Here is a 27159-nt window from a genome sequence, read left to right on the forward strand (position 1 = left end):
TCTCTCTCATCGATGTTTCTAGCTCTCTATCCCTCTCCCTTCCTCTCTGTGAAATATCAATAAAATATATTTTTACAAAAAAAAATAAAATAAAATTGAGGGGGCCTTTATTGCCGGCCGGCGACTGCTCTCTCTTCACGCAGGTAGGTCAGAGAGCAGCCCCGACCCTTTGTGTAAAACCAATTTTAAGCACATTAACCACATCCTGTTTTTGCAGAGTAAGTAACCCAAGACAAAACAGTTTTTCCCAAATAATGTCAGGGCCATGCTATTGACGACCATGTTATTTACAGGGTTATCCTGTTCTTTAGAAAGCTGACAGTGTTCTGTCTTGCAGGGCTATTTTGTGAGGTGCAAGGGGAAAGGGGCCAGGAGACCATATCTCAAGGCCTGGCCTGGTGTCAGCACTGACAACCCTATCTGGGGCATAGGCCACGGCCTCTCCGGAGTGCTCAAAAATTCCCACTCTCTAACAGTTGCCAGGGGCTGGGGTAAGGGGATAATGGAGAGTGACGGCTAATGGGTACAGGTTTTCTTTTGAAATGACAAAAGTTCTGAAATTTGATGATGGTGATGGTTGCACAACATTGCGAATATTCTAAATGTCACTAATGATAAGTTTTATGTGTATTTATTACAACTTAAAAAATATACAAAAAAATAAGAGGCTTAGTGAAGCTAACTGTGCGTGAGCCATCCCAAACTCGGTTTTACTCCATGACCCGGGCAACCAACAAGGGATGTTCTGACACCTGAGGGGGGGTCGGTGGACGGAGGGCACCATATGGCCCTTTGGAGCTCGGATCCCGGCGTGGTGCCCAGGGCCACAGCACATTCTCAAGGCTGGCCGGGTGGCGCCGCCGGGCTACCTCGCCCCTATACTCCAGCTCTCAAGTCTAGATGCAGCTTTCGGAACCCAGCCCAACCCCTTCCAGTCCTGCCCCAGCCTTCCGTTTTCCTCTAGCACGGCCACGTTCCTTCCTTGCTAAACCAAATCCAAAGAGCCCTCCTCTGGATCCAGACCGTTGCTTGAAAGTCCGCTCCACTGTAAACCAAGCCCACATAAGAAGCCCCGCCCATCATCTCTCGTTATAAGCTCCGCCCCTAACTGTCAATCAAACTCACCCTGGCCCCGCCCCGCCATCCTGGCAAAGTCTTTCTCGCTCCGGCGCGGCCCGTTGTTATGACGACACGGTCGTAAATCCGCCATCTTCCTGCGGCGCGTTGCGACATGGAGGGCGCAATGGCAGTGCGGGTGACGGCCGCTCATACGGCAGAAGCCCGGGCCGAAGCCAGGAGGGAAGCGGGCGAGGGCGGGGTCGAGGCGGCGTCGGCGGCGGCCTTAGCCCCTGGCGGCTTCCTCGGCCTCCCGGCGCCCTTTAGCGAGGAAGGTAACACGGTCGGATGCGGCGGGGTGTGGCCGGGGTGGGGGCAACTCTGCCCGGGGCTGGCGGAGGCTCCGATTACCTGAGCTGCAGGCGCGACTGACTTTCCCAGACCCGGATTTCTTTCTCATGGGACCCCTCTGACACCTGCACGAGTCCCCGGTTTCCTCAGACTCTTGGGCCTCACCCGCGGGGCGCCAATCATCCTCGTGTGTTCCGGTGCTTACTCTTTGATACTCACAGTTGCCCAAGCCTTCGGGGCTGTCCGTATAGACCTCCACGAACGCCTCCACCGCCAGCCCTGCCCTCAGTCCCGCCGCCCGGCACCTCTCTGCTTTCCTGTCTGGGCACGGCCCAGCTTTTCTCTGGGCCCCCTCCCACTGCACCTGACGGGCCGCTAGGGCCCTGGCTGGGGTGTGACTGGGGGCTCCAGGAGGGCGGGGCCTCGGGTTTCTCCAGGATTTGGGCTTTGTCTAGGTTGGCACTTGGGGAGGAGAGCCGGTGCACTGCCGCCAGCCTGCGGGCTCCGTCCCAGACCTACCCGTTTCTAGCTATTTGATCCTGGGCAGGTGACCACACACCTCCCTCTTCATTTCCTATTACAAATGGGGATGCTGCTGATAACAAGGTATCAAGCACTTAACCTGTGTCAGCTTTTTTCATCTTCAAACCAACTCTGGACACTATTATTATTGTTGTTATTCCCATTTTGTGATTGAGGAATATTGAGGTTCAAAAATGTGGAAGTGACCAAGTCACCCAGCTAGTAAGCAGCAAGGACTGGATTGGATTCCAGGACTGTGAGACAGCTCAACACACTCCTTAACTTCTGTGTTCTTCCATTTCATAGGGCAGTGGTGAGAGTGAAAATAGAGCATGTAAGTCACTGAGAACAAAGCTGGAACACACTGAGGGCTCATATTCACAGAGAAGTAGCTTTTGGAGATAGAACTAAGGTCTCTGCCCTCTGAGCTTGTCCCATGCAGCTGTAGACTGGGCCAGACAGGAGGAGGTTGGCTAGTAATATTGGGTTGGTGGTCATTGTCCCTACAGCATTCATATTCCTGGTACAGTATTTTTTCTTACTCCTTATTCCAGCTTGGGGAGGGGTAGGGCCAACTTGAAGAGGGGTCTCTTTGGAGATTGCTGTGCCCTGCTGGGCTTGCCCATGGCATTGTCTCAGTGTCACATGGGCTAGGTGTGTCCCCTTCTGTGGCAGGAGTTCCTTTAACCGCAATACCCTGGTGCCGAGTCAGACTCAGTAAGTTAAAAGGGTGGCGGACACCTCAGTGCTTGGCTTGTGACTCTGAGCCATCTGGATGGGACTGCCCTCTGTCAGGTGGCCTGTAGGCGAGTCATGGCTGTGGTTTGGCCCTTTGTTTGCTCATTAATTCAATAGACATTGACCACCTCTGTGCACCAGGCCTGGGTTTGACCCTAATGTGGGACTGCATATGAGATGATGGAAACTAGCAGACTTCTATGGAAGCAGAGGGAACACCTCCCCATCCCTTTGTATAAACTGTGATTTCTGGAGTAGACCCTCAGGTTCAGGTTCTGGCCCCAACAGTCACCAGCTGGGTGGCCTTGAATCTCAAGTTGCTTTTCTAGAGTGGAAATAGTAATTTCCATTTCCCCAGGGCACTGTCTGGATTTGGTGACATCCTCAGTGAGGTGCCTGGAATGTGGTAGGGACTCAGTGAGCAGGAGGGGCAGGCACTGGCTGGTTATCCCAGATGGTGAGGGGCTCAGGTGCTATGGCCCTAAGACGTGGAGCCCCTCTCAGGTTCCATCCTGGATGTCATCACCAGAGCAGGGAGGTGCTGCCTGTTGGAACCAAGGAAGCACCAAGTCAGAGTGAGAGAAGAGTAATTATGGGTCAGGGTGCCCCCTCTTCTGTGTTTGCCAAGGGCCGATCTCTTAGCCAGAGCCCCGTGGGCACCAGCACCTCTTCTCCCTCTGCTGTACTCTGCATTGGGTCAGCCCATTTTATAGTGGAGGGAACAGACCCAGATGTGGTCATTGAGGTACCCAAGGTCACATGCAAACCCTATACACCACTGTTCCCAAACTGAGTTGGTCAAATGCCTCTGCCTCATGACCGCCTCTCTAGGCCTCCCTCCCCTCATCTCTGAGGTGGGGGCTTTGGACACGACGGCCTCGGTGGATTCCTGCAGCCTAAGTGTACTGTTGAGGCTGACCTCCAGAGGATGGGGGCTTGCACCTTGGGCTCCTGAGAGTGTTCTCAGCCCCTCTGGGAGGGCCAGGGAAGGCGCTTCTGGTTCTGATGCCACCCTGGGTGGATTTGGCCTGGGCCTGGAAGCCCTGCCAAGCCCCACTGACCTCAGGCTTGTTACAGATGAGGACGATGTGCATAGATGCGGCCGCTGCCAGGCGGAGTTTACTGCTCTGGAGGACTTTGTTCAGCACAAGCTCCAGAAGGTCTGCCAGCGGGCTCCCCAGGAGGCCTTGCCTGCCACCCCTGCGGCTGCTGCACTGCTGGGTCAGGAGGTAAGCCCACCACCCACACACGCAGGATGAGGAGGAGGTGGCATGCGGGACAGACTTGTGCAGCTGGTTCCCAAGTGACACTGGGGCAGGCAGAGAGCAAGCATCCGATTTTGTGACTCTGAGCCAAGGGAGGGTTAAAAGGGTGGCAGACACCGCAGTGATTGGCTTGTGACTCTGAGCCATCCGGATGGGACTTCCCTCTGTCGGGGGGAGGGGGGATCTGGCTCTACCACCAAGAGCCTGGTGGTGCTCTAGGATTTCCTGTATGGCCTAGCCTTCTCAGCAGCCTCTGGCCGAAGCATATGCAGTTGGGGCCTGTGGTCCCTCCTTTCTTGTGGCCCAAAGTTCTGTCTTGGCTCAGGGGTATCATGATGGTTTTTGTATTTTTGGCCTGTCTTCTATCCTGTACACATAGTTCTTGTGGATCCCACAAACAGAGCATGGCTTTGGATCCTGTCACCCCATAATAAAAATGGCCGACTTTGTTGCACCCCATGTATGCTTGGGGCTGTACACACACAGTTAAGGTCCATAGTGCCCTGCACAGTGGGCACTCTTGTCATCCTCGGAGGGAAGTGGGAAAGGAGGCTCCAAGACAAGTCAGTTGCCTCAGGTCACTACAGGGAGTAGCCTAGAGGACAGTGGGCCCAGAGTTGTCTTACTCCGACCCTGTGCTCTGTACGTGCCCCTCCCAGAAGTGCCCTCTCCTCTAGGAAGGCCCCTGGACCCACACTCCCAGAGCCCTTTCCTGTGACTCCTGGCTGGGGCTGGTGGGTGTAATTGCTTACCTTTACCATCTTCATTCCTGCACAGCCAGCTGAGCTTCGAGCTGGAGCTCTGATCACTTCCTTCCGGAGTCCTCCCTGAGGGTGCTTGGTGCTCTGTGTTCCTCAGTGGCCAAAGGTGTTAGAGTGATGGGGCTGACACGCTGGGCCAGGCTGGGAGTTGGGCTCAGAGTAGTGACTCTCTTGGGGGAGATGAGAGCCTCCACCCAGCCATCTTGCGTGGACATAAAACCAAGCCTGCACTCACCAAACCAAGGGAGCTCTGGAGCTCCACAGATGAGTTCCTTTTGTCCCTTGTTCACCATTGATAGGTGGTCCCGGCCGTGGCAAGTCCGGAGGAGCCCATCACTTTGGCCCACATTGTTGTGGAGGCAGCTGCTCTGACACCGGACATCAGCCACACACCTGATATTGTTGGTAAGCTGGCCCCACTGGGCGTGTCCACTCCTGGCTTTTAGCCCTAAAGTGTTGCTGACCTGGTAGCCATCAGTGGTCAGGGCTGGAGGCTGGAACCTCTGCTGCCCACATTCCTCTGCTCCCCCGAGAGCAAGGCCTGGCCCAGGAGGAACTGAGGCCTCGTGTGCACCTTCCCCAGGGCAAGGTCTACAGGAGGATAGAGCATTGGGCATCAGGCCCTCTCCTGCCAGGAAAGGGAAAGCATGTTGCCTGGGCTGTCCTAGGATCTTCCCTACTTTTCTGCTACCCCCCCTGGTTCCTTTTTCTTTCCCGCAGTTGGCTTTGGAGATTCCGGGTGGGTATGCATGGGGTGCATCTGCTGCTCCAGCTCGGCCATGATCTGCTGTCTGACCTTGGCCTTCTACTCCCCAGTGCTCATTCCCTGTGGGGGTAGTGATTCCTGACCTGATTCTCACAAGGCTTTTATGAGCATACAACGCCAAGTCAGCCTCTTTGATGGCTTTTTTAAAGTTACAATAGGGGAGGGGTGTTGAGAGGTTTGGATTGGATCACACACTCATTAATTGGGGACAGGCCAATGCAGGGGGACATTCAAAGGGTAGCCCAGGGCTGGGGCAGGTGAAGAGCGCTGGAGGGGGCGGGGTGGGGGAAGAGGGTAGGTGCTGGGTGTGTGCACAGCAGTGGAGGGAGGCTGGGTTGGGCCTACTGCCTCGGGGAAATTGGGAAGGGAATGGTGGTTACCTGGGGAGCCTACTGGGCAGAGACCTTGACAGGTGCATGAGTGGGTTGAGGAGCTAGACAGGAAGTTTGGGCAACAGGTAGAATTTGCCCTTGGGAAGCTCTTAGGACCATCTGGGGTAGAAGGAAGTGATGGTGGAGGAGACGTGGGGGAGGGGAACCTTAGAGCAGGCTTTTTGCCAAGGCCCCACCTCAGGGAGGTGATGGGACACCTGTCCTTGTTTCCATGCTATCTTTCCCCCTGAGATTCCTGTGGACAAGGAGGTTCATCTGGTGCCGCTCTGGCATAGGAATGTTGTCATGTGGGAGGTGGGGCCATGCTTCAGCCCTGGCTTGGTGTTAGTGTCATATAGAAAAACAAGTTCCCTGCCCTGGCTGGGTGGCTCAGTTGGTTGGAGTGCTGTCCTGTACACCAAAAGGTTGTAGGTTCCGTTTCCGGTCAGGGCACCTATGGGAGGAAACTGAACAATGTTTCTCTCTCACATTGATGTTTCTCTCTCTCCCCCTTCCTCTCTCTCTAAAAATCAATAAAAGCATATCCTTGGGTAAGGATTAAAAAAATAAAAATAAAGAAAAAAGAAAAACAAATTTTCTGTGTTTGGGTAGCATCTACGGGCTGCAGACCCTTGTCTAGTCAGGCATCTTTCCACCACCCTGACCTCCAGCCTGCCCATGCCTGCAGCTCAGCAGCTCTGAGGGCTCCTCTCTGGGCACCCCCTGCCTCTCTTACATCCTTTGAAGTTTCTCATTTTGCAGCCATCCTGGTTGCCCCAAATGTCCCCTTGGTGTTAGCTGCCCAGGATTGGCCAGACTCTAAACTACCATCTGCTGTTGTCCCAGGGTTGGGAGTTCTGTGTCCTTGCATGGTCAGCAGGGGCTGCTGGGGCTGATTAGCAGCTAGATACCCACTCCTGCCTCTTCTTGGGAAACAAACTTGCATTTCTTTCTTTCTTTTTTTTAAAATATATTTTATTGATTTTTTACAGAGAGGAAGGGAGAGGGAGAGTCACAAACATCGATAAGAGAGAAACATCAATCAGCTGCCTCCTGCACACCCCCCACAGGGGATGTGCCCGCAACCAAGGTACATGCCCTTGACTGGAATCGAACCTGGGACTCTTGAGTCCGCAGGCCTACACTCTATCCACTGAGCCAAACTGGCCAGGGCTAAACTTGCATTTTACTTGTTAACCCTTCCCTGAACCTTTCGTCTACTGTATGACACATTCTGGGGCAGAGGAAAGATAAAGCATCAGGCATGCTTTATCGTCGTCTTCTTCTTCTTCTTCTTCTTCTTCTTCTTCTTCTTCTTAATATAATATTGATTTCAGAGGAAGGGAGTGGGGAGAGAGAGAGAAACATCAGTGATGAGAGAAAATCATCGATTGGCTGCCTTCTGCACATCCTCTGCTGGGGATCGAGCTGGCAACCTGGGCATGTGCCCTGACTGGAAATTGACGCTCAACCACTGAACCACACTGGCTGGGCCCTTATTTGTTGTGCTTCCGTTCTATTTGGAGGGAATGACTGTCAAAACATGGTGCCAGCCTGATTGAGGCTTCAAAGAAGCAGTTTCACAACCATTTCCAACTGTCATTTTTATGAACAGAAATTTGTGAAGTGTTTACAGCTTAGCTTTACACATTGTCAGATTTTTTTTAAAAATATGTTTTTATTCTAGAGAGAGAGGAAGGGAGGGGGGAGAGAAAAAATTGATGTGAGAGAAAAACATCTATCGGCTGCCTCCTGCACACTCCCACCAGGGATCGAGCCCCCAATCCTGGCAGGTGCCCTGACAAGATCAAATTGGCAACCTCCCAGTGCAAGAGATGAGCTACACTAGACAGGGCACATTGGTTGATTCTTGTATGTGTCCTTAACGGGGATCGAACTCACATTGGGATGGCACTCTAACCCAGAGGTCGGCAAACTCATTAGTCAACAGAGCCAAATATCAACAGTACAACGATTGAAATTTGAGAGCTGAAAACCGACTTCTGCGCATGGGCCACGAAGTTTCAATTGCACTGTACATGCGCGCCCGTACGTGGCATTTTGTGGAAGAGCCACACTCAAGGGGCCAAAGAGCCGCATGTGGCTTGCGAGCCGCGGTTTCCCGACCACTGCTCTAACCAATTGAGCTACCCAGCCAGGGTGATTGTCAGATTTTTTCAATGCTCTCAACAGGTGCAGAAACCTCAGGCTGTCCCAGGTGTCTCATGAGCATTCACTTTCAGGCTGGGTTCCTCACCTGCCTGCTTCAAAATAGATGCTAGTGGGTGACTCCGGAGGCATTTTCTTATGTTAGTGGGAGCTGGGGCAACAAGCAGGATAGGTTATAGTGAGCTGGGTTGGCCTGCCCACTGGCTCTGTGTTGGGTACTCCATTGCCCTTAGAAGTGGTAGGACCCCTGTGCACATCTAGTGCAGTACTCCTTTTGGCTTAGGGGAGGGGGCATTTGCTCACCATGGTCTCCACTGGATACATTCTGGGGGCCTGGAACTTCTCTAGGCAGCTCCAATATACCCCAGCAGTATTCCTGGGCCAGGATCCCAGGAGGTGGTAGGGCCCACGGCATCCTGAGACTCAGGCTGACCTGCTTTTCTTTAGACAGTGGACACATCAAAGAGGTCATTGTGGCTGCTGAGGTGGATCCAGGCGACAATGAGATGGCAGAGGCCTCAGGCAGCCCTGATCATCAGGGGCCTGGGCTGGCCGGGCAGGGTGAACAGGCCCAGCTCAAGCTGCTAGTGAACGAGGATGGCCGCTACGTGTGTGCATTGTGTCACAAGACCTTCAAGACGGTGAGCCCCAGATCTTGGGCTGTGTTAGCTAAGGGGACTAGGCCTCCTGCCCAGGGAGCTGCCTGAGCCTCGCTGCCCCTCCCCCTCAGGGTAGCATCCTCAAGGCCCACATGGTCACCCACAGCAGTCGTAAGGACCACGAGTGCAAGCTGTGCGGGGCCTCCTTCCGGACCAAGGGCTCTCTCATCCGGCACCACCGGCGGCACACAGGTGATCTAGCTCAGTATGTGGGGCACCCCTGCCTCCTGGTGGGAGGCTATGGCTCCAGGCCTGCCTTCTTTACAAAGCTGACTCCATTCCACAGATGAGCGTCCCTATAAGTGTGCCAAGTGTGGAAAGAGCTTCCGGGAGTCAGGTGCACTGACCCGGCACCTCAAGTCTCTCACCCCGTGCACTGAAAAAATCCGATTCACCATGAGCAAGGATGTGGTTGTTGGCAAAGAGGATGCGCATACAGGTCAGCATGGTGAAGGCTCCCTGTTCCAGCCCCGAAGCTGCCCTGGTCAGGGAGGCTTCTTCAAGGACTCTTCTTGGTTCTGCCTTAAAGGGTCTGGTGCCTCTGCCATGGGGACCGTTACATCATCATCGGTGATAGGCGAGCCCATGGAGACATCACCCGTGATTCATCTGGTGACAGATGCCAAGGGCACTGTCATTCATGAAGTCCATGTCCAGATGCAAGAGCTTCCACTGGGCATGAAAGCCCTAACTCCAGAGGTGGGGGCCGTCTGGGGGTATGGCCTCTGACTGCTCAGTGCCGGATCTGTTCTGGGCACTGGCTCCAGTGGGAATGGGACTGACCTGGGCCTGCACTCTGTTTGGTTGCAGAGGTGATGAAAGACCAATGGCTGCCCTAGATGGGGCAGGCAAGAGCAGATGGGCGTGGACTGCGGGGCTCCCAGGGGCATTCTTGAGTGAAGATATTGGGTGTGCACAGTGGTCCTTGGGCCCCTTGGATTTCTCCTGTGTGGTGGGTTCGGGTGGGTGCCATGTGCTGAGCCGCCTGGCCAACCTCCCTCCCTCCACCTCCCCCGCAGCCCCCTGCTCCCAAGGAGCTTCCCTGTTCCAGCGAGGACAGTCGGGAGAACCTGCTGCACCAGGCCATGCAGAACTCTGGCATTGTCCTTGAGCGGGTCACTGGGGAGGAGGGGGCCCTGGAACCAGTCCCTCCCGCTGCGTCCAGTGCCCAGCCCCTAGGAGATGGTCCCCCAGAACTGCCGCTGCTGGAGGTGGAGCAGGTGGAGACAGTAGGTACCTGTGCTGCCAGTGTGCTCGTTCCTGGGGGCCGCACCTTAGATGAAGCTATTCATTACACTGGCCTGGCCGCCAGCCTCCTTGCTGTTCTCCCTGCTGTCACTTTCTGCAGTGACTTTGTCCCCTGATCTGCTTACCCCTAAGCCCATGATGGAGCCTAAAAGGGTGGGGGTACTACGGGCCTGTCCTTGGTACTGCTGGGGCCCAGCCTGCAGTGGATACTGGAAATATGCTGTGGTCCCCCAGCAGGTGGCCAATGAAGCCTCAGCGGTACCCAGGACCCACCTGTGCCCTCAGTGCAGTGAAACCTTCCCGACAGCTGCCACCCTAGAGGCCCACAGAAGGAGCCATGCAGGTGGGTGGCAGGAGTGTGGGGCACTGGTCAGTGGATGATCTGTGAGTGGCCAGGGTGGTCCCTTGGGCAATGGTGGTCAGGGTGGCCTGTGGGCAGGCAACAGGCAATTGGGGGGTGCCTTGGGGATTGGATTGGACATGGCCTGACATTGCCTGTGGCCCCAGGGCCGAAGCTGTTCACATGTATGCAGTGTGGCAAGGCCTTCCCCAAGGCCTACCTGCTCAAGAAGCACCAGGAGGTCCACGTGCACGAGCGCCGTTTCCGCTGTGGGGACTGTGGGAAACTCTACAAGACCATCGCTCATGTTCGCGGCCACCGGCGTGTCCATTCAGATGAGCGGCCCTACCCTTGTCCTGAGTGTGGCAAGCGCTACAAGACCAAGGTGGGCCCTCCAGCCCTGACTTCTGACCTCCCACCCATGAGCTCCCCACTCTGTGGGCCAGCTCCGTCCCTTGTTTCTGCCCTAGCCCTCCCTTGTTACCCCTCTGCCCAATGTTGGCTTGGACCCTCCCTGCTGGCCAATGAATCCCGCCCCTTCCCTGGCCCTAGAAGTCGATGGGGAAAGCCTCAGTCTTAGGTGTGGACAAGACCAGGTTGATCCTGACAGTGGGCCTCCTCAGAATGCCCAGCAGGTACACTTCCGGACACACCTGGAAGAGAAGCCGCACGTGTGCCCATATTGCAGCCGAGGCTTCCGGGAGAAGGGCTCACTGGTGCGGCATGTCCGCCACCACACGGGCGAGAAACCCTTCAAGTGCTACAAGTGTGGCCGTGGCTTTGCCGAGCATGGCACGCTCAACCGGCACCTACGCACTAAAGGTTGGGAGCTAGTGGGAGGCAGGAGGGAGTGAGGGGCAGCAGGAGGCCAGCCCTGACTGAGCTCCCCACCTCAGGGGGCTGCCTGCTGGAGGTGGAGGAACTGCTGGTATCTGAAGAGAGCCCCACAGCAGCTGCCACTGTCCTTGATGAAGACCCGCACACTGTGTTGGTTGAATTCTCATCTGTGGTGGCCGACACCCAGGAGTACATCATTGAGGTGGGTGTAGGGCAGGGCTGGAATGTGGCCCAGGGGCAGGCAAGGATGACCTCTGACCCTCTTTCCAGGCCACCACAGATGATGTGGAGACCAGTGAAGCTACAGAGATCATCGAGGGCACCCAGACAGAGGTGAGGGGCTGGGGGAGAGGGTGAGGGGAGGTGTGGAGCCCTTACCCAACCTTGTGGGCTGAGCTGTGAGCCACCCACAGGTGGATAGCCATATTATGAAGGTGGTGCAGCAGATCGTACACCAGGCCAGCGCTGGGCACCAAATCATTGTGCAGAATGTCACCATGGACCAGGAGGCGGGGCTAGGTCCAGAAGCAGCTGCTGCAGACACCATTACCATTGCCACCCCTGAAAGCCTGACAGAGCAGGTGGCCATGACACTGGCTTCAGCCATCAGCGAGGGCACTGTGCTTACTGCCCGTGCGGGTGCAAATGGCACTGAACAGGCTACTGTGACCATGGTTTCATCGGAGGACATTGAGATCCTGGAGCATGCAGGCGAGCTGGTCATTGCCTCGCCAGAGGGCCAGCTCGAGGTGCAGACTGTCATTGTTTAGCATGGGTCCCACTGGGCTGGGCTGGGTCAGGGGCAAGGAACCTGAGCGCCCTACCCACTCCTACTTGGCCTGGTATGGACAAGACAGGCACAGAATTCAGATGTTCAGACATGTGGAAGTGTAAATAAGAGTTTTTTGTTGCTTTACAATAAAACATGAAAACCCACCACTTGTGATATTGCGGCAGTGGCAGCCCTGGCAGGCTCTCCCGTGGCTGCACCTGCCTGCCCAGGCCACACTGTAAACTCTCATGCCTGGCCACCCCACCCAGTATTCCTGATGGGGCTGGCGACACCTTGGCTGTGTGTGGGTGTCACTGGCATGTGGACAGGCAGCCATCTACTGGTGCCCTGCCCACTGGGATCTGTGACCCCAGCTTCCTGAGGCCCGATGTTGTGCTCTGGGGCAAGGGACTTAGGCCAGGAGACCAGGAGTCTCTTAACAATGTGTAGCAGAAACAGTGGAAGATGTGGAGCCAAGAATGAGGGGCTTTCCTAATTGTATTGCCTTAGTTTCCCTGAGGGGATGCTCTCCTAGGAGGGAGATTCTGGGTGACCTAGTTTCTGAGGGGTGGGGACAAGAACAGGCCTGGACTAAGGGCCTGGCTGGCCATCTCCCTCATTCCTCATGAAGCTCTTGGGGTGTTGGCAGGGGATTCTGAGTCCTGATTCTGACAGACTTGGGGGCTGGAGCCACAGGGGGGATCCCCTGTTGCCTTGCCTTCTGAGGTCTCCTGGGAATGGGAGCCAGGAGTTCTGGCACCAACTTTGTTAGGGGGCGGGACCCAACACAGTTGGCCCCTCCCTGGACCAGGGCCTCAAATACCTGAGTGTGCCCAGGCATCAGACCTTTTGCCACACCAAGCCCTTGGAGTCTGATACCACGGACACACTCCCAGCCTGGACCTCAAACCCTTACTTGGGCCCAAATCCTGAGCCTCTGGCACTGCCCTATCCACATCTCAGGTGAGTCTTGGGCTGGATGGTAATGGGGTCCCTCTGTTTGGGCTTCAGTCTTCCACGGTGTAGGAGAATGGCCATGAACCCAGCACACCACCCTGGGGAGAGCGCAGCGCCTTGGTGCTGGCCAGCATGGGGTGGCATACCCTGTCAGGCCCCCAAGCCTGGGGAGGTGAGAGGTGGTTGGGTGTGTCCGACTCCCGGTGGGCGCTCAGGGCTGTGTCTGTCCCTCCCAGCCCACTACCTCGGAGCAATGGGACGGCCCCGGGCCCTACTGGCTGTGCTCTGGGCTCTGGGGGCTGCCGGGGCAGCAGCGCTGCGCATTGGAGCCTTCAATATCCAAAGTTTTGGTGACAGCAAAGTGTTGGACTCAGACTGTGGCAGCGTCATCGCACAAGTGAGGCGGGGGCCTGGGTTGGGGCTGCTGCCTCTGGGCTCTGCGGGTGAAATCTGCCGAGCGTGACCCCGCCCCTACGGTCCCCTCTCCAGATCTTGGCTGGCTATGACATCACGCTCGTGCAGGAGGTGCGAGACCCGGACCTGAGCGCAGTGTCCGCGCTCATGGAGCAGATCAACAGGTGTGGCGGGCAGGGCAGCGACGGGAGCTCCGGCAGGTATCCTAGGCCTTGGAGCGGTGCTTTGACTCAGGGCTTGGTCCATATCTCCGCAGCGTGTCTAGGTACCAGTACAGCTACGTGAGCAGTGAGCCCCTGGGGCGGGATCTGTACAAGGAAATGTACCTGTTCGTTTACAGGTGAGAGGTGGGGTCGCAGCGTGTGGGGTAGGAGGTTGCTGGCTTAGCGTACCCACCCGCCCTTTGCCCCCAGGAAGGACGCGGTGTCGGTTGTAGACACGTACCAGTACCCGGACCCGGAGGACACCTTTAGTCGTGAACCTTTCGTAGTCAAATTTTCAGCTCCCAGCTCCGGTGAGGCCCCGCCCCTACTGCAGGCCCCCCTCCTGCTGCAGGCCCCACCCCACCTCTGACACCCACCCTCTTCAACAGCTGCCAAGGAGTTTGTGCTGGTTCCGCTGCACGCTGCGCCTCACCACGCGGTAGCGGAGATCGATGCTCTCTACGATGTGTACCTGGACATTATCGACAAGTGGGGCACCGACGTAAGCCCCGCGTCCCCACAGCCCTGGATCCCTGGAGGCAGGCCCTGGGGGCGGCCATAGAGGCCTGGGCTGGCTGACCCTGGTCCCCTGCAGGACATGCTGTTTCTGGGCGACTTCAACGCGGACTGCAGCTACGTGAAGGAGCAAGACTGGGCGGCTATCCGCCTGCGCAGCAGCGAAGTGTTCAAGTGGCTCATCCCGGACAGTGCTGACACTACAGTGGGCAACTCGGACTGCGCCTACGACCGCATTGTTGTCTGTGGTGCTCACCTGCGCAGGAGTCTGAAGCCCCAGTCGGCCACGGTGCACAACTTCCAGGAGTTATTTGGCCTGGACCAGACTCAGGTGAGTGCTGAGCTCCATGGGGGGTGGGGCAGGGAGGTGTGGGGGTGTCCCCAGGCTGCTCTGCACTGGCAGATAGGACCAGGCTTAGCCTCAGGGCACCTGGCGACCCCATCCCTGCCCTAGTTTCTGGAAAAGGCCCCTACAGGGTCAGTTCTGGCTGAATGGAACAAACCTGGGATGGCAGAATAAGATGCCTTCACCTCTCCCAGAGGTAGGGTCCTGAGTCTGTGCTCACACCCCATTTACAGGCAACAGCAGGGATGAACAGCCCAGGCCTCACTGGCCTGCTCCCCTAGATGCAGTGGTTTCTTATAAACCCAGTGTGCTTCATCCTAGGTGGGGGGCCAATTCTCTGAGGTGAAGCCTCAGGAAGGACAGGCTGCCCAGCAGGGACACTGAGACTTGGCCCCTCTCCCTCCAGGCCCTTGCCATCAGTGACCATTTTCCTGTGGAGGTAACCCTCAAGTCCCACTGACAGCTCCGAGGACTGGCCAGGGCATGCTGCCTGCAGACTGGCTATGAGGAACAGCTCTACAGGACTCCTTCAAGGTGGCTGGCTTGCCCTCAGTAAGGCTGCAGGGCAGGGTGAACCGGGCGTGGACAGGTGGCCATTAACATGTTACTGGGACACTGAGCCTATCCCCCATCTGTAAATGGCCTACCACTACCTACCTCACAGGGGTGTGAGGAGCAACCCAGAGTACTGGGTGTGGCTCTGCTCAATAAACAAGAGTGCTCAGCTAGGACCACAAACAGGTCAGCTTAGAGGCCTCCGTGTCTTCTTAGGATTGTCTTCCTGCAGCACAAACCCTGTCCTGCAGCCCAGCAGGTTCTTCAGGGCAGCGGTTGCCAACCTATTGGACCTCATGGACTACCAGCTGGTGACCGCTGCTTTAGGGGACAGGCACAGTCTGGCCTGCCCATTTCATATCCTGCCGGAAACTACCACCTTCCTGGGTAGGTTCTTAGGAGCCCTGGGCTGGGCAAGGACTTGACCAGGAGGACAATGGCCTGTATCCCAGGTAAACCCATCACCTGAGGATCAGGAACAAGCAGGGCTGGAGTACACAGCATAACTGACAGGGCCCTGATGAGCTTTCTAGTTTTTGGCAGGATTTGGTAACTGTCCTGAATTGTATGGTGGGAGGAAAAGCCTTTTTGTCAAAAGTTCGAACAGGTTTTTCTTGACAAGTCTTTTTAAATTAAGATCTAGGACATTTTTGAAACATAGAATGCCTCTCAAATAATGCCTCCCTTGATCCTTGAAGAAGTTCCCGATTTCTCTGAATTGTTATACATTCCCTCCATCTAAATGAACAAATGTGGTAGCCAAAGGGTTTTTCTCTGGAGTTGCGGGGGGAAAGAGAGGGGAGGTATCTTGTGTGGATCATCAGGGCCCATGACTCCCTTATGCTTCTAGCAATCAGGCAGCCGAGAGGCCAGGACAACCTGAGAACTTTAGTGACAATTCTTTTTTTTTTTAACACTCAACTGAGGATATTTTTCCCATTAATTTTTAGAGGTGGAAGGGAGGGCGGGGGGGAGAGAGAAACCTTGATGTGTCCCACATTGATCCGTTGCCTTCTACACACGCCAGGGACTGGGAATTGAACCCGTGACCCTTTGGTGTACCGGCCAATGCTCTAATCACTGAAACACACTTGCCAGGGCTTTAGTCACAATTCTTTGGAAAGGAGGAACTCAGTGGTGACACTGCCCAGGTCCAGAATAGGTCCACCTGCCAGTTCATAATTCCCAAATCCAGATACTGCCCGCCAACCCCACTCTGCCCACCTGCCAGGCAGAAAATGCACTCATGTATGGTGGTGGGTCTTTGGCCCTGGCTACAAGGAAGAGGGCCTTCTGGGAAGATCAGCAAAACAAAGAGCTGAAGGATTTTTAGATTGGAAATACCTTGTTTAAAACCCCTTGGGACCAGAGCACCCCTGGAAGGGTGGATAAGCCTAAAACCTGTGTGGGCAGCCCAGCTGTTAGCCTTTCTTTTGTTTGAGCTTTTCTAAGTAAATTTGCAAGGACTTCTGAATGGAGTCTCTGGAGATAAAACTGACAAAGTTCTTGATGTCGGCATCACGCTGTTTCACCAAGCGGTCTGCTGTGGGCTTTCGCATCATGTTCTTGGTCAGCTGTCGAGCGTGATCTAAAGATAACAGGGTCCATGTGTGAAAAATAATTCCCAACCTTCCTAAGAGAGTTCCAACAAACTTTGGTAGAACACTTAGAAGTTAAACATAAGCAAAAGATAATGAAATCACCTATGTTCCCACTACCCACTGTTATCTTTTAAAAACATAAGATGATACTGTAAAAACTGCCTTTTTAGCCCGACCAGTATGGCTCAATGGTTAAGCTTTAATCCACGAACCAGGTCACAGCACATGCCCCAGTTTCAGGCTCAATCCCCAGTAGGGTTTGTGCAGGAGACAGCCTATCAGTGATTCTTTATCATCATTGATGTTTCCATGTCTCTCTCCCGCTCCCTTCCTGTCTCTGAAATCAATAAAAAATAATAATAATAATAATTTGCATTTTTAGCCTATTTATTTTCACGCAACTATATTATTGAGAATATCTTCCTTTTATTAAAGATTTTTGATTTCCATTTTTTTATTTTTAGAGAGGGAGAAGAGAGAGAAACATCAGTGTGAGACTGCCTCATGCATGCCCCCAACTGGGGATCTAGCGGGCAACTAGGGCATCTCCCCTAACCAGGAATCAAACCAGCAACCTTTTAATGCATGGGATGAAGCCCAACCAACTAAGTCACACCTGCCAGGACTTATCAAGAATATTTTCCAAGTCACTCAATATCCTATCATAAGTAACAGCTGCACAATATTCGGTCATCCCATGTCTGAGCTGAGAATGGTTTTTATATTTTTATATAGTACTAGAGGCCCGGTGCACAAAATTCATGCACTCTGGGGTAGAGGTCCCTCAGCCCGGGACCCCTTGGGGGATGTCTGACCAACGGCTTAGGCCCACTCCCTATGGGACGGCCTAAGCCCTCAGTTGGACATCTTTAGCGCTGCCGCAGAGGTAGGAGAGGCTCCTGCTACAGCCTCAGCGCTCGCCAGCTGTGAGCCCGGCTTCTGGCTGAGCAGCACTCTCCCTGTGGGAGTGCACTGACCACCAGGGGGCAGCTCCTGTGTTGAGCATCTGCCCCCTGGTGGTCAGTACATGTCAGGCCACTCCACCGTTCGGTCAATTTGCATATTAGCCTTTTATTATATAGGATAGTTGAACAACAAAAAGGGTAATATGTTGCAATGTGAAATTACATGAAATAAAATTTCAGTGGCCCTAAGTTTTATCAGAACATCAACATGCTCATTAGTTCACATCCTCTCTGTGGCTGCCTTTGTGCCACAGTTGTGACAGAGACTGTGTGACCCATAAAGCCAAAAATCCACCTGGCTCTTTTATAGAGTCTGCTGATCCAAGTCCCTATTGTAATTGACATAACCAGCCCTATTTCTATAAATAAGATATACAGGATATAAGTCCTAACCACCCTTCTAGAACCAATGCATGTGGCCTTATTTGGAAAAGGGTCTTTGCAGATGCAATTAAGATGAGGTCCTTCTAAAGAAAGGAAAGGGAGATTTGGGATAAAGGAGATCATGTAAAGATGGAATCAAAGATTGGAGTGATGAGGCCACAAACCAAGGAATGTCTGGAGCCACCAGGAACTGAGAGGAAGAAAGGAGCCTCCCCTAGAATATCTGGAGTGATCATGGCCCTTTTAAAACTTGATTTTGGACTTCTGGTCTCCACACCGTGATCATTTGTTATAGTAACCCCAGGGCACTAAGCCAGTCTGCATGTTCTTGATTTGCACAGTGTACTTTCACATGAGAACTTTCTGGTCTCACCAGGAGTATCAGGCTAGGGAGCGAAGGGGAAGGAGGGGGGAAGAGAAGGGGAGGGAAGGAGGCTTTGCTTGCTCACCAGTATCCACAGTGGCTGCCCATCCCTGTGCTCCTCACCTGGAATGGCCATCCACTGGGCCATCACTGAGAGCACTGTGCTCTGCACCTGGTCCTCAGGCACCACCTTGTCCACTATGCCGACCTGGAGGGCCTCTGCTGGCGGGAAGAGCAACCCCAGCTGCAGAGCACGCTCTGCAGCACGGTGCCCAATGGTGTTCACAAGGGTATCTTTGAACCTGGAATGCAGACACCCACTCACCTGGGGCTGGGGGCTCCCAGGTGGGTTGGTTCATCCCTGGGCCAAGTGGAAAATGGGTGCAGTTCCTGGCCTTACCAGAAAGGGGCGACGATGCCCAGCAGGGTCTCATTCAGCCCAATGGCATATTTGGGATTGTCAGCCAGGACCCGGTAGTCACAGGTAAGGGAGATCAGGCAGCCTCCAGCAGGGCAGGCTCCCTGCAGGGGAAGCAAGATCACTGGGCTCTGGGTGCTGCTACTGCTGGTCCCAATAGTATTCCAGAGAGCCAGGGTCCCGAGGAATGCCTGCTAGTGTGTGTGAGCTCTCACACTGACCTAACCCTGCCACCCCTCCCTCCACCAGGCTCAGGATCTCCTTGCACCTTACTTGGGTTGTTACCACATCTCTTCAGGGCACTAATTCTGGAGCATTAGCTTCAGCACCTTACCTGTTTGTCCCTGTCTTGCCCAGGTCAGGCCAAAGTGATGTTTTCAAAATGTGGATCCAATTCCCCACTTGCTCCCCATATAGCCCTTGGATCCTGGGCCCTGCCCCCACCCCAGTGAGTGAGTTGACCCCTGTGGCCCCTACCTTGTTTGTCACCATGTCATAGTGATCTGTAATGGCATGCTTACCTGTGCACATCTCTCCCCAAGGCACCGTTCCCCTCTGAGGGTTTCCTGAGGGCAGGGCCACATCTGCACGCGCCCCCCGCCTCCAAACCTCCAGGGAGTCAGCAAGGCCAGTGGAGAGTGGAAACACTCACATTGATGGCGGAAATCAGCACCAGATTGGACAGGTAGAGCCGCAACCACAGCTCCTGCACAGCCTTCCAGTATTCAGCATAGTGCGCTGGGTTCCTCCCGCACATTTCCCTCAGGTCCAGGCCAGCTGAGAAGACCCCGGGGCTGTCCTGGGTGAGTGAGGGAGCCAGGGCCCATTCAGAGTCCACCTTTCCAGGGCAATGTGCTCCCAGAGCAGGGGGAGCCCACAGGTGTTCAAGAGGCAGCAAGGCTGAGGTCTTGCTCAGGATGAGGCAGAACACTGCCCCAAGGAGCCCAAAGCTGGGGCTCTAGGACTCAGCCTCAACTTCCCTCAGACTCAGTTCCTTCTCTGTCCTAGGAAGTTCTTCCCTTTCCAAATTCAAACTGGAAAAGGCAGAACAGGCAGGCAGGGTCAGGCATTCCCCCAGGCTCTGTGCAAACCTATGTGGTATCCCAGGCAGAAAACTTAAGAGGCATGGGGAGAACTTCTGACAGTCTGTTGGGGGCACATGTTGATGTACTCCCAAAGGTCTAGCAAGCTGCCAACTGCTGCAGACAAGAAGATGCTGCTGTCTGGTCAGAAGAGGGGCAGTGACCAGTAAAGAAGCTAGACCTCTGCCCTGGGCTGTCACATGTAAGACAGAAGCCTGGGGAATGACTCTGAAGACATATGTCCTGTATGGATGCCAGAGGTCCTGAAACAGCTGCCAAGAAAGGGAGGGGGAGCAAACACACAAGAGGAGTGATAGACTGAAATAAAGGGCTGCTAGCATGATGGCACTTTCCAGCAGTGGGCACCAAGTTGTGTGTGTTCAAAGGACTGTTGGCCAAGAACACAGACAGGGAGGGATGGCTCAGCCGCCTTCACTTGGAAACACCCACCCCTGGGGCTCCCATGTGGGCACAGCACCTCTGAGCAAAGATGTTCCCATACTCCCATGGCTGGGGGATGGGATGCCTGAGGCTGGTGCCAACTAGAACTGACTATGGGTACCACACCGCTTATGAGAATGACAACCACCCATTGTCTGTGAAGAGCAGACAGATAAAATATGGGACAGTCATACTCAATGGCTTGTATGTGCAAAATACTCGGGAGGCTGACCTCTTGTCTCCATGGACTGTGTCCTACTCCTGTAACTTAAAAAGACCCAACAGAGAAAGATGGGCAATCATTATACCAAGTCCACTGTTCCTCATGGGCCAGACATAGGGACCTGGAAACCAGGCAGCCCTTGGTTGGGAAAGGGATGGCAGCAGGGACAGAGTTGCTCTTGCTTAAAGGACATGGCAAGAGTACATTTAGCTTCTGCCTTTTTCCTTATCCTTTTCCCACCAAAATCCCCTGGTCCCCTCCCCCCACAAAATCCAAAACATTTTATCAGCACAGATGTAGGGCAGGATAACAGCATTTGCCCATATTCAGGAAATCAAAGGCAAAGCATTATATTTCGGATGTGAGAATAAACCACATAATCCTAACTGGGATGGTCTCTGTTAAATAAACTAGAAGGGGTGTGGGATGGCCTGTTTCTGTGATTTAGCAACACATTGACAGTGGGCCAAATTGCATCCCTGAAAAGGACAAGGTCAGCTCCTCACCCCCAGATCTGTGAACATGACCTTATTCAGAAATAGGGTCTTTGCAGATGTGATCTAAATGAGGTCATACTGTGGTGGTGGTGGTGGTGGTGGTGTGTGTGTGTGTGTGTGGGGGGGGGGGGTCTAAATCCTGTGCCTGGTATCTTTCTAAGGAGAGGGAAATGTGGACACAGAGACACAGGGCAGGCATTTGTGAAGATGGAGGAGGCTGGTGGCGGAGACAAGTAGAGAACACCAGGAGCTCCCAGAGCTGGATGAGGCCAAGGAGGATTCTCTCCTAGGGCTTGTAGGAGTCAGCCCTGCCGATGCCTTGATTTAGACCTTGTGGACTCCAGAACTGTGAGAGTACATTTCTGTTGTTTTAAACCAGCCCATTTGTGTGCTTTGTGATGGTGGTCACATGACACTAGTGACATCATTCCACACTCATCTGCTGAGGAACCACTGTGCAGGCCTGTGCTACTACATGCACAGTAGGCACTCAATACAGAACACAACACAGAGATACATTTGGGGGGCAATCACGCTGTAGTGGGGAGAAAATGGGCCGTGGAGGGACAAACCCTGGCTCCCTCCTTCAGGGCTGTGGGACTTTGAGGCCTGGAGACAGCAGGGACCTTCACTGTGTAGCACCCAGTGTCCACAAGCACAGAGGCTGGGGCCTTGTGAAGTGATGGTTTCCCCCTCTTTCTTTCTGAAGGTCCTATATTTGGTGACACACAGTTCCCTCATGTTAGAGCACAATAAAGAAAATGTCATGCTATGATATGACATCTTAAGTGGAGTATTTTCAGAAATTACCCAAGGTGAAAAGTTCCCAGGCAATTTTAGCATCTCCAGAAAGTTCTGCTGCGACTGTCAAAAAGTTCTCTGGGATTCTGTCACCAGGCCCTCAACAATCTACACCCACAAGTATCAGTCCCACCTTCGGAGAAACATGGGATAATCTCTCTTCCAAGGCCTGGGGCCACGCTTTGTTCTACAAACCCCAGCTTCACAGTATCCACCAGGTATATACATCACACCCAGTTCCTGGGAGTTCCTTGCTGGTCCTTGTCGCTGGCACAGTGCTGGTTCCCCCAGGGTCAGAGGCAGCCAGGCTCCTCAGAGCTTTGACAATACCAGGCTACCCCTGGGACAACCTGAGGGATAAGAAAGCAGATGTACACCTACAGTGGATGCTCCAAATCTTGGCTGAAAGAGGCTGGGGCAGTCTACTTCCTGCACCTTTACTACTGATGGCAGGTATCTAATATGAAGGCACTTAGCTTTGGGGGACCCTCATGCTGTCTGTGGCTCCTAACTTGAAAGGTGACCCTAATACTCTTCCTGACCCAACAAATGGCCTGTTAAGTTGGGTCCACACTTCACCTCCCTGGCCTGGTCTTATCTGTGTCCTCTCTTGGCACCTCTGGTGCCTGGCAGAGCAGGTAAGCCTGATGCCCACTGGACCCACTGGAGGAGGGTAGGAACACATGAGATGCCAAGTCCTGCGGGTCTGGGTGTTAAAACCAGCCCAGGTTCTGAGGACCACTCAGGGAGGGCACCCCAGGAATCCACTGCCCAGTTTGCACAGGTCTAGACTTCATGAATCAACGTGGGCTCAGGATTGTGCCTGCAAAAACATCACCTGCCTAGGACCATGATCCCCAGAAATCTCTTGTGGGCATCTGCATCCAAGGCTGCCTAGTTATTCCACACTATGACATACAGATGGTCTCCGAGTTTGGACTCTGATCTGGTAACAGGTTCACACTTTGATCAGGGAACCCTGGGACACAGGGCACTAACAAGCACCCACCGAAGTTAAGATGACGCCTCGGAAGGTCTTGTCATTCTCCAGTTTCTCCAGACTGATGACGAACTCTGTCAGCAACTCTAGGCTGAGGCTGTTCACTGGGGGGTTCTTGAACTTCATCACAGCAATCCCTAGTGTGAAAATGAAGAGAAAGCTCATGCCCAGCATTGGAAAAGTGCCCCTAGTTATCCTGCACCCACAACCTGGCCATGGGAAGTTACATGGGTTTTAAAAATTGAGGTGATATTTGCATAACATAAATTAATCCTAGCTGGTTTGGCTCGGTGGATAGGGCATCGACCTGTGGACTGAAGGGTCCCAGGTTCGATTCTGGTCGAGGGCACATGCCTGGGTTGCGGGCTCGATCCCCAGTGGGGGGCGTGCGGGAGGCAGCCGATCAATGGTTCTCTCTTGTCACTGATGTTTCTATCTCTCTCCCCCTCTTCCTTCCTCCCTGAAATCAATAAAAATAGATTAAATAAAAATAAATAAAAGTGAATAATTCAGGTCCATTAACACATTAAGCGCCCTCTCAGTCACCGGTGACTGACACTATATTTTCTGTCTGGAAGACAAAACAGGCTGGGCGCTTAACGTGTTAAGTAGATTCACTGTTGTACAATCATTATGGAGTTCCAGGACATTTCCATCACCTAAAAAGGAAATGCTGTACCGATTGGCAGGGCAGTCACCATTCCTCCTGTGCTAGCCCCTTGCCACCACTGATCTATTTACTGTTGCTATGATTTTGCCTACTGTGGACATTTCATATAAATGGAATCATATGTGACCTTTTGTTTGGCTTCTTTTCACTTAACATGTTTTTAAAGGTTCACCTATGTTGTAACATGTATCAGTGCCTCATTCCTTTTTTTTTTTTTTTTTTTTTTTTTTTTTAACAGAGAGGAGAGGGAGAAACATCAATTGGTTGCCTCCTGTATGCGCCCCGACCAGGGATCAAACCTACAACCTGGGTATGTGCCCTGACTGGGAATCAAACTCACGACCCTTTGGTGCATGGGACAATGCTCCAACTGAGCCACATGTCAGGGAAGCCTTATTCCTTTTTTAGGTCAAATAATATCCCGTTGTATATTGCATTCATGTGTTGATGAACACTTGGGTTGGTTCCACCTCTTGTCTATTGTGAATAATGCTTCTGTGAACATTCACATACAAATTTTCCTTCCACACAAGTCCACTGACTTCATGGGAGTAGGAAATAGCCTTAGTTTCTTAAGGAGTGAGTGAGCCAACTCTGAGAAGTAGATGTGCAAGGAGGAATCCAGGGAGGTACTCTGGTTCTCGCTTATTTTATTTTTTTAAATATATTTTATTGATTTTTTACAGAGAGGAAAGGAGAGAGGTAGAGAGTTAGAAACATCGATGAGAGAGAAACATCGATTCAGCTGCCTCCTGCACACCTCCTACTGGGGATGTGCCTGCAACCGAGGTACATACCCTTGACCGGAATCGAACCTGGGACCCTTCAGTCTGCAGGCCGGTGCTCTATCCACTGAGCCAAACTGGTCAGGGCACGCTTATTTTATTTTTAAACTTGTCTTTATTGTTGAAAGTATTATAGCTGTCCCTCTTTTCCCTCCATTGGCTCCCTCCCCAGGCCTTCACCACACCTACTGTCTGTGTCCATTGGTTATGCATATAACATATAAATTCTTCGGTTATTCTCTTCCTGCCTCCTCCCCACTTCCCTCTGAGAATCATCAGTCTGTCACATGCGTCCATGTCTCTGGATCTATTTTGTTTGTCAGTTACTTTGTTAATTATATTCCACATATAAATGAGACCATGTGATATTTGTCTTTCTCTGACTGACTTACTTTGCTTAGCATAATCTCCAGGTCCTCCATGTTATCTCAAAAAATAACATGGAGGGACCTCCCCCCTTTTTTGTTTATGCTTATCTAAGGACAGAGGCAAAAAATACTGGGGGGGGGGTGTCAGATGTTCTTCATTCATTCATAATGCCAGCAGCAGGAAAAGCAGGAGGGACAGGGCCTGCCCTTGTGGACAGTGCACCTGCTAGCCTGGGCCGGGGCGGGGGGGGGGGGGTGGTGGGGCATCTGTTCTCACTGCCTGAGCAAGGGCAGCCACCAAGGACTTCCGATACCGCACTGTTCATTTGTGCATTTCCCTGGCCAGGGCCTTGGAAATCTCTGGACCATCAACACACACCATTCTGCAGGAGTAAGAACTAAGTCCTAAAGAATCTTTTGAGGCCTTTAATTTAGGAGGGAGAGGTAATTATTACATATAAGAAGCAATCAAAACTTCCAGAAGTGAATTACCCAAACTTGGTTCAGAAGGAAGTTTCTGAAGGTGACCCTAGATTTTTGTGGAGCCTGGTGGGGCAGAATTCAGGACACTGGGGGAAAGGTAAGAGGCCAAAGGTGAACATGAGTTAACAAAGAGAAATTTGGATGAACTTGGATGAACCAGAGATAAGTAACAACACCCCTGGCACAGGATGATTATTAAAATAAATATTACAAACGAATCTAAGATCAGTTTCAGTAGCAGCACTTAAATAAAAAATTTTAAAAGCACTTTTACCGCATTACTTCATCCAAACCTCAAGATTTCTGAAAGCTAAGTGGGCCTAGCAGTGAGGACAAAACCAGCTCTGGCTTTAAGACCCCAAACTTGACTTTCTAACAAGCCAACAAAGCTAGTGAGTTCTGTGGTGGGGTGGGAACACACTTTGGTAAAAAATGATCTCAACAATACTTTTTAAATACAACATAAAATTTACCATTTAAACCATTTTTTAAGTGTACAATTCAGTGGTGTTAAGTATGTATTCACAATGTTGTGCAGCCATTACCACCATCCATTCCAAAAGTTTAAAATGTGTTGTTGCACTTTTTATGTGGCTAAGGCCTTACCGCTGGGAGGTCATGGCACAGCATGTCCTAAAATCCAAAACTTTGCTCATCTCTGACCTCAAGCCTTCTCCGTACCCAGCTCTGGAGTGCCCAGGTTTCTCTTTCGAAAGTGCCTTTTCTACCTTTTCTATCCCCTTTGGAGAGCGGTGGCGGTATTAGGAGTGATTCCACTTGTGGATCCTGGTTTTAACTAGTGCAATATCTGCTGGGTTCTGTGCCATGTGAAAGTATTAAGAAAAATTAAAATATTTTATTCCAAAAATACTTCCAATTATTTTCAATTTCCAGTTTAATAGCTTAAAGGGGCACAGACCCCAAACCCTGGAGGAGAATAATACGACAAACTGCATTATGGAGCCTGCTCTGTCAGCACTGCAAGGCATTATTCAATTTCGCCTTTCTCACCCCTTGGCAGCGGGCAATGGCAGGGAGCCAGCTTAGCACGTTGGGCAACTCTGGCCGGCCAGGCATCGGCATGGTGCCGAACCTCTGAATCCGTGGGCCGATGCACGGAGCAGGCGAGGCGGGCATGCGGAAGGCCCGGACTTTAGAGCTCGAGGGCGCGGGGCACGCTTACCTGCGGCCGGGTCCGGCTCCACCAGCACCCGTTGATTCCCGAAACGTCGCACGCCGACGCCACCGCTACCGCCTGCCGCCGGCTCTGTCCGCCCGAGGGCCGCGCCCGGGAGCCAGGCCCCTGTGAACGGCAGCGCGAGACCTGTTAGCTCGCCCCCCATCCCGTCCCAAGCCCGCCACCCCCAGCCCCAGTCCACCCGCCGGTCACGCACACGCGCGGAGCAGGGCGCGCGCCGGGACGCGCATTCCAGTCGCCAGCGCCATCTTGACTGGAAGCGGTCGGGCCGCAGCGCACGGGTGTGGCCTCACTGTCAGGGGCTGGAAGGCCACGCCCCCTCCCCCAGCATTACCTCCGCTCGCCTGCTAAGGTCCACTCCACTCCACCGCAGCCCTGGCTCAAGCCCGCTCCGCCCCCGTGTCACCCAGGGTGCAAAGCTTCCCGGTCCAGGCCTCAAGCCACTCCTCTTGAAGGCGGAGCAGTCCCGCCCTCCTTGGCTTACAAGGTGCAATGGGCTTCACTGAGCAGGACACGGCTGCGGGGTTGCAGGAACTGGCGCGGGCCGCCGGTCCAAGGCAGACCTTTCCCATAAATCCCACAGAACAGACCCGCACCCCTTCCCCTCCACCTACAGCTACGCCCATGGGAGGCTGGCAGGCTTCCCAACCTGGCAAAGATCAAGTTACCAAAGCAGGAGTGTTGAAACTGGGAGTGACTGCACATAACTCACAGAGGTCAAGGAGAGGTTTGTCAGTTTAAGGGTAATAGGGACTTTGGGAGCCCTGGCAAACTCACACCAAGAAACAGATGGGAGCCAGGTGCTGCCTCAAGTGTGAGCTCTGCCTCCTGCCTGTGGTGGGAAAAAAACTGAGGATAGTAGCTTAGGCATGGGAATCAGCATAGCCTGGTGATTAAGAAGGGAATATCTGCTTTCCCCCAGCACACTTGCTGCAGACTGCAACTGGCAATAATGGCAGGACAGTTGCTACCTCCTCCGCAAGAAATAGTGGGTGTTTTCATTTGCTTGACCCCACATGGAGAAACGCCGAAA

The 27159-nt window shown here is 53.3% G+C and overlaps 3 protein-coding genes across 9 annotated transcripts; 2 read left to right on the plus strand and 1 right to left on the minus strand.

The window, feature by feature from the left end:
- Nucleotides 1-1183: 1183 nt before the first annotated feature.
- Nucleotides 1184-12018, plus strand: E4F1 (E4F transcription factor 1; the record flags this gene model as incomplete). 6 transcript variants are annotated; one of them, XM_080679368.1, is made up of 14 exons in its annotated part: nt 1184-1391; nt 3745-3896; nt 4993-5098; nt 8447-8640; nt 8730-8850; nt 8945-9097; nt 9188-9357; nt 9678-9887; nt 10141-10249; nt 10414-10631; nt 10799-11068; nt 11143-11285; nt 11354-11416; nt 11497-12018. In XM_080679368.1, exons 1-14 carry the CDS (start codon nt 1232-1234, stop codon nt 11513-11515), a joined length of 2088 nt encoding a protein of 695 aa, XP_080535494.1. In that variant the 5' UTR covers nt 1184-1231. The 6 variants fall into 6 exon arrangements, with proteins under 6 accessions (XP_080535494.1, XP_080535490.1, XP_080535491.1 ...); XM_080679364.1 differs by having other exon boundaries at nt 10870-11068; XM_080679365.1 differs by having other exon boundaries at nt 10144-10249; nt 10870-11068.
- Nucleotides 11976-15035, plus strand: DNASE1L2 (deoxyribonuclease 1 like 2). 2 transcript variants are annotated; one of them, XM_080679371.1, is made up of 7 exons: nt 11976-13209; nt 13302-13390; nt 13483-13566; nt 13640-13740; nt 13819-13931; nt 14025-14276; nt 14698-15035. In XM_080679371.1, the coding sequence occupies exons 1-7, from the start codon at nt 12835-12837 to the stop codon at nt 14749-14751; spliced, it is 1068 nt and encodes a 355-aa protein (XP_080535497.1). In that variant the 5' UTR covers nt 11976-12834; the 3' UTR covers nt 14752-15035. The 2 variants fall into 2 exon arrangements, with proteins under 2 accessions (XP_080535497.1, XP_080535496.1); XM_080679370.1 differs by lacking the exon at nt 14698-15035 and having other exon boundaries at nt 14025-14523.
- A 679-nt stretch (nt 15036-15714) lies between these two features.
- On the minus strand, nt 15715-26527 carry ECI1 (enoyl-CoA delta isomerase 1). The gene is made up of 7 exons (XM_080679372.1): nt 26323-26527; nt 26112-26231; nt 22632-22759; nt 19231-19377; nt 18561-18682; nt 18284-18462; nt 15715-16434 (listed from the first exon to the last, which is right to left on the minus strand). Exons 1-7 carry the CDS (start codon nt 26372-26374, stop codon nt 16268-16270), a joined length of 915 nt encoding a protein of 304 aa, XP_080535498.1. The 5' UTR covers nt 26375-26527; the 3' UTR covers nt 15715-16267.
- Nucleotides 26528-27159: the final 632 nt, after the last annotated feature.

The sequence above is a fragment of the Plecotus auritus genome (assembly GCF_963455305.1).
Source record: "Plecotus auritus genome assembly, chromosome: 7".
In the NCBI taxonomy this organism is placed as follows: domain Eukaryota; kingdom Metazoa; phylum Chordata; class Mammalia; order Chiroptera; family Vespertilionidae; genus Plecotus; species Plecotus auritus.

What these genes read in the sequence shown, in the direction of transcription:
- DNASE1L2 (XM_080679370.1), top strand. Translation starts at nt 12,835, where the DNA reads ATGGTAATGGGGTCCCTCTGTTTGGGCTTCAGTCTTCCACGGTGTAGG. An exon ending in GTGGCAGCGTCATCGCACAA is followed by an intron (nt 13,210 to 13,301) that starts GTGAGGCGGGGG and finishes TCCCCTCTCCAG; the next exon opens with ATCTTGGCTGGCTATGACAT. An exon ending in ATGTACCTGTTCGTTTACAG is followed by an intron (nt 13,567 to 13,639) that starts GTGAGAGGTGGG and finishes CTTTGCCCCCAG; the next exon opens with GAAGGACGCGGTGTCGGTTG.
- ECI1 (XM_080679372.1), bottom strand. Translation starts at nt 26,374, where the DNA reads ATGGCGCTGGCGACTGGAATGCGCGTCCCGGCGCGCGCCCTGCTCCGC. An exon ending in GCGCGCCCTGCTCCGCGCGT is followed by an intron (nt 26,232 to 26,322) that starts GTGCGTGACCGG and finishes TGCCGTTCACAG; the next exon opens with GGGCCTGGCTCCCGGGCGCG. An exon ending in GGCATCGTCGCCCCTTTCTG is followed by an intron (nt 18,463 to 18,560) that starts GTAAGGCCAGGA and finishes TCTGCATTCCAG; the next exon opens with GTTCAAAGATACCCTTGTGA.